At 41.7% G+C, this 12209-nt stretch overlaps 1 protein-coding gene across 1 annotated transcript; it reads left to right on the top strand.

The window, feature by feature from the left end:
• Positions 1-6106: 6106 nt before the first annotated feature.
• LOC139413070 (growth/differentiation factor 8-like) lies at positions 6107-7609 on the top strand. The gene is made up of 3 exons (XM_071160101.1): positions 6107-6446; positions 6605-6975; positions 7229-7609. The coding sequence occupies exons 1-3, from the start codon at positions 6107-6109 to the stop codon at positions 7607-7609; spliced, it is 1092 nt and encodes a 363-aa protein (XP_071016202.1).
• The last annotated feature ends 4600 nt before the right edge of the window (positions 7610-12209 follow it).

Genomic DNA, 12209 nt, shown 5'->3' with positions numbered 1-12209 from the left:
ATTATCCCTATGGATTGGATCATTGACATACTGTATATCAATCTCAGAACAGCAACATTATCTCTACATAGATATGGATTCACAGGGGAATTAAGATTGGATGAACGAGATGAAATACAATAAAATACAGATATAATTGAAAAGGGTAGAGTACAGTAGAATACCAGTCAAATAGAATAGATCTTTGTATATCCATTTTAACAGCAGCCTTCATCCCTGCTTGCTTACCAGTCAATGCTCTCAATCCACTTGCTGAGGTACTGTCTGATGTCCATGGGGAAGGAGTCATCATAGAGCTGGTGGACCTGCTCCTGGTATTTAGACTCCAGTAGTTTCAGCTGGCACCACTGGGCCATCTAGAACAATGAGCAATAACAGTCAACTTATTACGAAAAAGTATGTCTATGATAGAAACAGGAACCTGACTACAACATGAATAATAATTCACCTTTATATGCCTGGCATGCATCAGCTTGTTGTCCTCCCTTCCCCATGACCTCAATCTCAACACAATGGTTCTGCCCCATTTCCAAACAGTAGCTAGGTTTCCATCCAATTTGTGACAGATTTTCATTTAAATACTCTATAATCTGCATAAAACAATATTGGCATTTCCTCTCAGGGGATTTGTTTCCTGCAAACTGTCTGTTTGCGGATAAAAGGCGCAAAAATCCCTTTTGCAGTTAAATTCTCATGTACCGAATGAAAAATACAAATTAAATGGGGTTCCATCGCATTTTCAACTCTACTGATGGTTATGTCACAAAACCTGTCGCGTTAGCTTTGCATAGCAAATGTGCCCACTGGTCTTGGCACAAGCGTTCTAGCCAACAGCTCGCAGATACAGTGCGGGTAGGCAACCAACATTATGAGATTGTTATGGATAAGAGCGATATTGTTTTATTTGTCAAACAGCAGCCATGGCATCGATCATCACGTCACCAGAATAAGACTCTCGATATTATTTGGAAAGGAGCGTCAAGTTTATCACCTAATGTATTTATTTTGCCAAATAAACTGTATGCTTTCCCGAGTCGTAGTGGGAGGAGCACACAAATGTACTTCGATATGATGGTTATTAACTTTACCAATAGCCTATTTGCGCATAAAGACGATTTCTCGCATAATTAATTTGAATCACAAAAAAAGATCCCACCATGTCTAAAAAAACAAATTGTCTGTCGGCATTTATAAAATGTCAAAAGCATTTCATGTTTCCATAGCGCGGTCATTACTTGTTTCATGCGTCGGGTAATTAATATGCATAAAGTTTAAAGTGAATTTCCTTCATTTGTGGGATGTAACACCAACTGTTTAAAAAAATGGATTGCCTTACCTTTGATGAGGGAATAAATCACAAAGAACAGTCTTCTCTGTTAAAATGTACGGCCAGTAGGCTACACAAATCGCAAACACAACAGTCTCGAAATGCGGAAATAAGTTTTTCCTCAGGAATTCCCCAGGTTTTATGCAGCATCTCCATACTTGCCGGAACAAGGAAATGTCTACCTTGCTAAATTATTGAACAACGGCATGTGTTGAACTACAACTCCCGAGTTTCCACCTTCCGGCTAGCACTTGAACAGTTTTGCCACCGTTTTTATGCTAGTGCATCCATGCGTATTAAACAATTATAATGACAATTATAATGACAGCTGTGATGGAATTTTCGGGACAATTTTATAAATCCCGACAGATAATTTTCTCGATCGCATGGTGGGATATTTTGTGTCAGTAAAATTAATGATGCGATAAATGTCGGTGGAAACGCCTTTATGCGCAAATATTGATATATTAACCATCATATTAAAGTAAACTTGGAGACCGAGGTAAAAACAGTTTCAGGTTGGATACTCGACGGATATTCGTCTATAACCTTCCTTACATCCACAAACAGCAGTTAGGGACCATCAACATAGTGACAAATCAAAGTTTTCAAATTTCAATAGCTATTTAACCATTACTCCTAAAACTTTCAAAACTGGTTCTAGCTAACCCGATGGCATAGACACACATGGCACACATTACTTTTTTGTTGATTTACATCTCGCACTAGTTTAAATTATTTATTTACATTTTTCTTTAAAACTTTTTACTTTTAATCTCGGGCAAAACAGAGATGCTTGTTCTAGGTCCCAAGAAACAAAGAGATCTTCTATTGAATCTGACAATTAATCTTGATGGTTGTACAGTCGTCTCAAATAAAACTGTGAAGGACCTCGGTGTTACTCTGGACCCTGATCTCTCTTTTGACAAACATTATTATTTTACCATGCTGGACATTTATGAACATTTGAACATCTTGGCCATGTTCTTTTATAATCTCCACCCAGCACAGCCAGAAGAGGACTGGCCACCCCTCATAGCCTGGTTCCTCTCTAGGTTTCTTCCTAGGTTTTGGCCTTTCTAAGGAGTTTTTCCTAGCCACCGTGCTTCTACACCTGCATTGCTTGCTGTTTGGGGTTTTAGGCTGGGTTTCTGTACAGCACTTTGAGATATCAGCTGATGTACGAAGGGCTATATAAATACATTTAATTTGATTTTTGAATTTCAAAATCTCGGCAGGGTAGCCTAGTGGTTAAAGCGTTGGACTTGTTCTGCCCCTGAACAGGCAGTTAACCCACTGTTCCTAGGCTGTCATTGAAAATAAGAATTTGTTCTTAACTGACTTGCCTAGTTAAATAAAGGTAAAACTAAAAAATATGACCTACTGAACTCAAGTAAGGTGCAGAATGTCCACTGACTACACTTTTATATTGCACACCCTTTAGTTTGTCCATTTTCATCTCACACATTTAACATGAATTTTTCTAAATTGAAAATTTCAATAGCTCCTTGGACATGTGACCTAATGACTTCGAACAAGATTCCGAATGTCCACTGACTACCCTTCTATTATTGCACACCCTCTAGTTTGTCCATTTTCATCTCACAAGATTTTACATACATTTTTCAAAATGTAAAATTTCAATAGCTCCTTGGTCATGTGACCTACTGACCTCGAACAAGGTTCAGAATGTCCACCTTACCTTCATATCACACACTGATGTTTGTCTACTTTCATATCATGCTATTAGACTTAAATATGTAAGCTTTGCAGGCCTTCATTTCACATGGGTGTTCATTTTTTTTTTTATTAACACATTTTCCAGCCTCGCAATAACTATCTTTCACATGGACACTGAAAAGATCTGCAAGTGGCTGTATGTGGTATGGATCAAGGACAGGAGAGGTGTTCGAACAGAGGTGCTTAAAGGAAGGCGCACAGGTAGGCCTCACGAAAAACACTGTTTCATGAGCTCTTTTTAATCACAGTAATAGGCAGGGATTTGTCAGTCAGAGTGAGCTTGATAAGGTGAAAGAATCCTTTTCATAGCATCCCTTTCATATACTGTAGATTAAGACTAATCTTTCTACGTTGAGTATTGGAACGCAGTTTCCATAACCTGATAATGACTTGATATTTGAGTGCATTCACAACAAGCCACCTGCAGACAACTTACAAGATGCAATAGCGCATTTGAGGGTTTGTTTTTCTGATGAAAATAGTTATTTCTAACTGGAAAAATATATTCCTAGGTCTTTTGTGAGTAAAATCCTTTTTCCAAAATTGATTTAAGTACATTTTTGTGAAGAAGTATGAGCGTTGTGATATGGGTCATTTAATAGTAAAATCATTTAAGGGATCAAAACATTTCTATATTGCTACCCCAGTATCTGCATGAACCATCAGGCCAAGTGTTTTTGGTTGACCTGCTGGACAGAAAGAGAAGGAGGAATCGGAACACTCTGCATTCAAATTCAGGTCTTAGTTATTCCATTGTACTGGATCTAATACATATTAGCATTTTACATACATTCATAAGTGTAATCATTTTTTATGACATACTGTGAAAAACTCTCTTGGCTGCTGGCTCTGTCAATTTCAGACATGCGCAGAGCAGACTGAAAGGGGAAGGGTAGCTCTTGACTTGAACCACAGGGGTTCTCTGTAAAGAGAGAGTAATCCAAAAGGCACAGACACACCCCTTGACTTTCAATTGGCACCCTTGACTTGTATGTATTCTCTCCTGATTGGTCTCTGTGGTGCTTAGTCAATAGGAACTCCGTTGCCGGCCCCATCATAACGTTTTTTACACAGTCTGGCAGTCTGACTAAAGTGCCAGAGGTATGAGGAGAGACATCCTCCTTTGTATTTATGGGAACAAATATATCCTAACACTTTGGATCCTATTCTTGGACAGATAGAAGGCACAATGCGTCAATGCAAAAAAAAAAATACTAATGACTGTCCATGAGTAACCTCAACCTTGTGGGTCTGTGGGTGTTTGGGGAAATAAAGTGCCAACTAAATTCTACCAGTGACGAGTCTCTCATGTTAAAAAAAAAAGAATAATTGAGTTAATAAAGCCGCATACAAACATGGTCTCTTTTTTGCCTTCTTGAGTAAGGCAGGTGTTCAAGCCTAGCTCAGATCTTTCTGTGGTGGTGGGGCAGCCAGCGGAAAATATGAAGGGTAGATGTTGGTAATATTCTCTAGTTGCGCCGTGATTAGCCCTGTGTTCTGTCACTCATGGGGAAGTCTAAGGGTAGACCTCGAAAATTCAAATATAATAAAATCTAATTTTATTGGTCACATACACATGGTTAGCAGATGTTATTGTGAGTGTAGTGAAATGCTTGTGCTTTGACAATGCAGCAATATCAACAAGTAATCTAACAATTCCACAACAACTACCTAATACACACAAACCTAAGTAAAGGGATGGCTGGGCACTTTAAACACTCTGTGAAGTGCCACCTTCCTGTTCAAGTGAGCACAGCACAACAAGGTGAGTGCAAAAATGTATTGTATGCTGCTGGTATAAATGATGTAATATGCCAGGGAGATATGTACACTGTAGCTAAGAAAGTAATACTAAGTGTATGTTGTGTAGTAAGATGTTAGTAGCCCATGTGCCTCACCCTAATAATTTGGTCTATGTACCCCTCTTAATTTTGCCTACTGTTCTGACTTGGTGGTACACATGTAGCCTATAACCTGTTTTAGAGAAATGTAATCATCAAATTTTGTAAGAGCTTTCATTGTCTGCTTATATGGTCCCTTTAATTATCTGACGGTTCTGACTTGGTGTACAGGGAGAACACTGTAAGAACGGCTCATGTTCTGAATTCTGTTGCTGTACATTTTAAAAGTGCTAAACAAATAGTTAAATTGACTACGTCCCTCCTAGTTCGCTCATTAATGTCATTAATTACGAATGGCCTCTTATTCGCTTGTCGTCCCTTTATACCATAGTTTGTACATCTCATTTGTCATTAGAAATCACATTTGTTTAAGCAAGTCAGCCATATCATTTATGTTTTTTAAAAGGCAGTAAATGAGGCTGAATGAACTGTTTCCCTGCCAGACAAGGATCTGCTGATGACCAGTTGCAGCAGTGGTAAGATGTTAGGACTGCCATTGGGACAGCTTTATGTGGGCCCAAACAGTATGTGGGGACAGTTTGTAACCGTTATAGTGCAATTCATGTATTGTTTAGTGTTGTGTTGTGTAGTGGCTTTGCTGGCATGCATCCCACATTTATTTTATTTTTTTGCCCCACCAAGATGTACATGCTAAAATCGCCACTGCACATTAGCTATTTAATGCAACAGTTTTTGTGACAAAATTACACTAGTGTTGAAAATGCGATGGAATAAAAAAACGTACGTGAAAAAGTAGGCGTACATTTTGTGTGCACCACGTCATCGGGCACTGATTTGTATCCACAACCAGTCATTTTGGTGGAAACACACCACAGGTGGAAAAATGTTATATTTTCTTTAAGTGGAGTCTAGAATATTCGCATGAAAATCTGTTGCCAATAGGATGGAAACATAGCTACAGATAGCGCATGCTTCCAGTAATTGGCCTATAGCATTTTAAAGCTGCCTATCTCTTTAAAACGGAAACAAAACATTCATCTCTAATGCAGCCAATCAGAATCATAAAAGGGAGATGGGGAGATTATAAAAAATAGTAATTAAAATATTTGTCACTGTGTTATATAGGCCTGGAATAGGCTATTCTGTCCAAAGTGGGATTAAAAAGACAAGTGACAGGATGCAATTTATGCTTTACCTGACACTCTTAGGTGTACTTAGCACCACCATGGGGATGAATGAAACCACAAGGCGCCAAGCCAACGTAACAGAAGAGGGAGAAGTACAGCAATGCTCAAACTGCGAGTTCAGAGAACAGAGCAGACTAATGAGACTCCACAACATCAGATCCCAAATTCTCAGCATTCTGAGGCTGGAGCAAGCTCCAAACATCAGCCGAGAAATGATCAGGCAGCTCTTACCGAAAGCGCCTCCCTTGACACAACTTATAGACCAGTATGAGCATCGTGTGGAGGATGAGGAGCGTGCCACCACTGAAACGATCATAACCATGGCAAAACGTAAGTAATTAAGTATTTTCTCATACAAAAGTGGGTAGTTTATGCCTGCCATGCGCCATGGAACCAGAAAAGTCTGTGCGTAAATTCACCGGTGTGCTGTGCTTAATTGGGTTCCAAATGGACAAAACTGGGACTTATTCTAACTCTTCTCTTTTTAGCTGGACCAATGTCACAACAAGACGGAATACCGTCTTGTTGTTTCTTCAATCTCAGTCCGAAGATTCGACCTAACAACATTTTACATGCACAACTTTGGGTGCACCTGCGACCAGCTGACACAGTCACAACTGTCTTCTTGCAAATCTCCCGCATAAAAGCAACCACTGAGGGAAACTCACGCATACGGATCCTCTCCCTGAAGATCGATGTGGCTTCTGGTGCAAGCTCTTGGCAAAGTGTAGACATCAATCAATTACTCAAAACCTGGCTTCGTCAGCCAGAAACTCATTATGGTCTCGAGATCAAAGCTTATGATTCGAAAGGGCAGGACTTGGCTGTCACGGTAGCTGAGCTGGGAGAAGAGGGACTGGTAAGTACAGGCCTACAGTGTAGGCTGACTACCATCTGGAATGTAATTATATCATAATTCTTTGGAATGTGATTTTGCCTTTAGGCATCATAATAGGTTAGTTACAAGGTTTAATCAAATATATTATTTTTGATAACCATGTATACACATAATCCATCCACAGTGGAGATTTCATTCCATCAGAGTTATGCCACCAGATGTTTGCAGTGCCGTTTTGTTTTGGATTTCATTCTTATTGTCATTCCATTCACAGCAACCCTTCATGGAGGTGAAGATATTGGAGAGCCTAAAACGTTCCCGGAGGGCCTCAGGCCTGGACTGTGATGAGGAGTCTTCAGAGACGCTGTGTTGCCGCTACCCCCTCACCGTTGACTTTGAGGCCTTTGGGTGGGACTGGATCATTGCCCCCAAACGCTACAAGGCCAACTACTGTTCTGGAGAGTGTGAGTACATGCACCTCCAGAAGTACCCCCACACTCACCTGGTGAACAAGGCTAACCCCCGGGGTATCACAGGGCCCTGTTGTACTCCAACTAAGATGTCCCCCATCAACATGCTCTACTTCAACCGCATGGAGCAGATCATTTATGGGAAGATACCATCTATGGTGGTGGACCACTGTGGATGCTCCTGAGAGGGAGGATGAGAGGACTGGACAACACACGCATGCATGGACACACACACACACACACACACACACACACACACACACACACACACACACACACACACACACACATACACACACACACACAGTGTTGTGTAATGAGTTAAAAAGTTATCCCAAAGTGAACCCTCTTACAAGAATCCATAATATTTTTGCATAAAAGGCTATAAGAGACATGTGGAGTTTGAAAAACATGAACCCTTTGCTCTGAGTGAGGACATGAACTGCCCATACTCTCCCCCCTGAGGTTCGTTCCGCAATGTGGCTGGAACTGCTATAAACATTTAAGGACACATAACACAATTGTCATAGGAGTGCAAAACCTGCACTGAAACAGATGTCCCCGATATTGTGGATCACAGGATTTTGGAACAGCTTGGTGGTCCTCAGAACACAGTGTCACATACAGAGCTATTCTATTAGCCTACATTAATTGAAACCAAAAATGATATGTTCCTTATGTAGCTAAATGTTTTAGGCCTATAGTCATATTATATTGTGATCAGTTTAGCCTACAGATCATGATAGGAATATTATGTTTTTCATTAGAGCTTCCCTAGTACTATATCAACTCAAATATATTTCTATTTGTCACATGCGCTGAATATTACTCTACTGTTGGAGCTAGGAAAACAAGCATTTCGCTACACCCGCAATAACATCTGCTAAATATGTGTATGTGACCAATATTTGTATTTTATTTACTACTGGTGTCAACTTTAATGTGAAATGCTTGCTTACAAGCCCTTCCCAATGATGCAAGAGTTTCCAAATAATAATACAAAATAAAATAGTAACACAAGAAATAAAATAAAACACAAGAATGGAGCTATTTACAGAGAGTACCAGTACCAGATTAATGTGCAGTGGTACAAAGTATTTCAGGTAGATATGTAAACTCAGCAAAACCAGAAATGTCCTCTCACTGTCAACTGCGTTAATTTTCAGCAAACTTAACATGTGTAAATATTTTTATGAACATAACAAGATTCAACAACTGAGACATAAACTGAACAAGTTCCACAGACAGGTGACTAACAGAAATGGAAAAAATGTGTCCCTGAACAAAAGGGGGGTCAAAATCAAAAGTAACAGTCAGTATCTGGTGTGGCCACCAGCTGCATTAAGTACTGCAGTGCATCTCCTCCTCATGGACTGCACCAGACTTGCCAGTTCTTGTTGTGAGATGTTACCCCACTCTTCCACCAAGGCACCTGCAAGTTCCCAGACATTTCTGGGGGGAATGGCCCAAGCCCTCACCCTCAGATCCAACAGGTCCCAGATGTGTTAAATGGGATTGAGATCTGGGCTCTTCGCTGGCCATGGCAGAACACTGACATTCCTGTCTTGCAGGAAATCACACACAGCAGTATGGCTGGTGGCATTGTCATGTTAGAGGGTCATGTCAGGATGAGCTTGCAGGAAGGGTACCATATGAGGGAGGAGGATGTCTTCCCTGTAACGCACAGCGTTGAGATTGCCTGCAATGACAACAATCTCAGTCCGATGATGCTATGACACACCGCCCCAGACCATGACGGACCCTCCACCTCCAAATCGATCCCGCTCCAGAGTACAGGCATCGGTGTAGCGCTCATTCCTTCGACGATAAACGCGAATCCGACCATCACCCCATGTGAGACAAAACCGCGACTCGTCTGTGGAGGGCACTTTTTGACAGTCCTGTCTGGCCCAGCGATGGTGGGTTTGTGCCATAGTCGACGTTGTTGGTGATGTCTGGTGAGGACCTGCCTTACAACTGGCCTACAAGCTCTCAGTCCATCCTCTCTCAGCCTATTGTGGACAGTCTGAGCATTGATGTAGGGATTATGCATTCCTGGTGTAACTCGGGCAGTTGTTGTTGCCATCCTGTACCTGTCCCGCAGATGTGATGTTCGGATGTACCGATCCTGTGCATGTGTTGTTACATGTGGTCTGCCACTGCGAGGACGATCAGCTGTCCGTCCTGTCTCCCTGTAGCGTTGTCTTAGGCGTCTCACAGTACGGACATTGCAATTTATTGCCCTGGCCACATCTACAGTCCTCATGCCTCCTTGCAGCATTCCTAAGGCACGTTCACACAGATGAGCAGGGTCCCTGGGCATCTTTCTTTTGGTATTTTTCAGAGTGAGTAGAAAGGCCTCTTTAGTGGCCTAAGTTTTCATACCTGTGACCTTAATTGCCTACAGTCTGTAAGCTGTTAGTGTCTTAATGACTATTTCACAGGTGCATGTTCATTAATTGTTTATGGTTCATTGAACACGCATGGGAAACAGTGTTTAAACCCTTTACAATGAAGATCTTTGGATTTTATTTGGATTTGTACGAATTATCTTTGAAAGACAGGGTCCTGAAAAAGGGATGCTTTTTTTTTTGCTGAGTTTACATGAAGGCAGGGTAAAGTGACTAGGCATCAGGATAGATAATAATGTTTGTGTGTTTGTGTTGATTTGGTATGTGTGTGTGTGTTATGTCTATGTGTGCATATGTAGTGAATGTGTATGTGTATGGGTTTTGAGTGTCAATGTATTGTGTGTGAGTGAGTGTGTACATGCTATGTATATTTTGTCAAGTGAGTGTGTGTAGGGTCAATGCAGATAGATTGGGTACCATTAATTGACTATTTAAATCAAATTTGATTGGTCACATGCAAGTGTAGACCTTACAGTGAAATGCTTACTTACAAGCCCTTAACCAACAATGCAGTTAAGAAAATAACCCAAAAAATAAGAAATACAAATAAAATAATGAAAGAACAATAATAGAATAGTATAGAATAGAGTATATACACATGAGATGAGTAATGCAAGATATGTAAACATTATTAAGTGACTAAGATACCGTAGAATAGTATAGAATACAGTATATACATATGAGATGAGTAATGCCAGATATGTAAACATTATTAAAGTGATTAGTGTTCCATTCCTTAAAGTGGCCAGTGATTTCTAGTCCATGCCTATATGCAGCAGCCTCTAATGTGCTAGTGATGGCTGTTTAACAGTCTGATGGCCTTGAGATAGAAGCTGTTTTTCAGTCTCTCAGCCCAAGCTTTGATGCACCTGTACTGACCTCGCCTTCTGGATGATAGCGGGGTGAACAGGCAGCTTGGGTGGTTGATGTCCTTGATGATATTTTTGGCCTTCCTGTGACAGCAGGTGCTGAAGGTGTCCTGGAGGATGGGTAGTTTTCCCCGCGTTGGGCAGAACGCACCACCTTCTGGAGAGCCTTGCAGTTGCGGGCGGGGCAGTTGCCGTACCAGGCAGTGATGCACCTTGACAGGATGCTTTCAATTTTGCATCTGTAAAGGTTTGTGAGGGTTTTAGGTGCCAAGCCAAATTTCTTTAGCCTCCTGAGGTTGAAGAGGCTCTGTTGCGCCTTCTTCACCACATTGTCTGTGTGGGAGGTCCATTTCAGTTTGATAGTGAAATGTATGCCAAGGAACTTGAAGCTTTCAACCTCCTCCACTGCGCTCCCGTCCATGTAGATAAGGGGGTGCACCCTCTGCTGTTTCCTGAAGTCCACAATCATCTCCATAGTCTTGATCACCTTGAGGGAGAGGTTGTTGTCCTGGCACCACATGGCCAGGTCTCTGACCTTCTCCCTATATGCTGTCTCGTCGTTATTGCTGATCAGGCCTACCACTGTTGGGTCATCAGCAAACTTAATGATGGTGTTGGAATTGTGCCTGACCATGCAGTCATGAGTGAACAGGGAGTACAGGAGGGGACTGAGCACACACCCCTGAGGGGCCCCTGTGTTGAGGACCAGCGTGGCGGATGTGTTGTTACCAACCCTTACCGCCTTGGGGTGCCCCGCCAGTTGCAGAGGTAGGTGTTTAGTCCCAGGGTCCTTAGCTTAGTGATGAGTTTTGAGGGCACTATGGTGTTGAACGCTGAGCTGTAGTCAATGAATAGCATTCTCACGTAGATGTTCCTTTTATCCAGGTGTGAAAGGGCAGTGTGGAGTGCAATAGAGATTGCATCATCTGTGGATCTGTTGGGGCAGTATGCAAATTGGAGTGGGTCTAGGGTTTCTGTGATAATGGTGTTGATGTGAGCCATGACCAGCCTTTCAAAGCACTTCATGGCTACAGACGTGAGTGCTACGGGTCGATAGTCATTTAGGCAGGTTACCTTAGTGTTCTTGGGCACAGGGACTATGGTGGTCTGCTTGAAACATGTTGATATTACAGACTCAGACAGGGAGAGTGAAGAAACTTGCCAGTTGGTCAGCGTATGCTCAGAGTACACGTCCTGGTAATCCGTCTGGCCTTGTGAATGTTGACCTGTTTAAAGGTCTTACTCACATCGGCTGCGGAGAGCGTGATTACACAGTCGTCCGGAACAACTGATGCTCTCATGCATGTTTCAGTGTTACTTGCCTCGAAGTGAGCATATAAGTAATTTAGCTCATCTGGTAGGCACATGTCACTGTGCAGCTCTCGGCTGTGCTTCCCTTTGTAGTCTGTAATAGTTTGCAAGCCCTGCCACATCCGACGAGCATCGTAGTACGATTCGATCTTAGTCTTTGGCTGTTTGATGGTTTGTCGGAAGCTTCCTGGTTA

Source organism: Oncorhynchus clarkii, chromosome 7 (genome assembly GCF_045791955.1).
Source record: "Oncorhynchus clarkii lewisi isolate Uvic-CL-2024 chromosome 7, UVic_Ocla_1.0, whole genome shotgun sequence".
In the NCBI taxonomy this organism is placed as follows: domain Eukaryota; kingdom Metazoa; phylum Chordata; class Actinopteri; order Salmoniformes; family Salmonidae; genus Oncorhynchus; species Oncorhynchus clarkii.
The sequence above is the reverse complement of the archived record's forward strand: the minus strand, read 5'-3'. Positions and strand labels throughout refer to the sequence as shown.

Coding starts and splice junctions, on each gene's coding strand:
- LOC139413070 (XM_071160101.1), top strand. CDS start 6,107: ATGCAATTTATGCTTTACCTGACACTCTTAGGTGTACTTAGCACCACC. Junction 6,447..6,604: donor GATCATAACCATGGCAAAAC/GTAAGTAATTAA, acceptor TTCTCTTTTTAG/CTGGACCAATGTCACAACAA. Junction 6,976..7,228: donor AGCTGGGAGAAGAGGGACTG/GTAAGTACAGGC, acceptor TTCCATTCACAG/CAACCCTTCATGGAGGTGAA.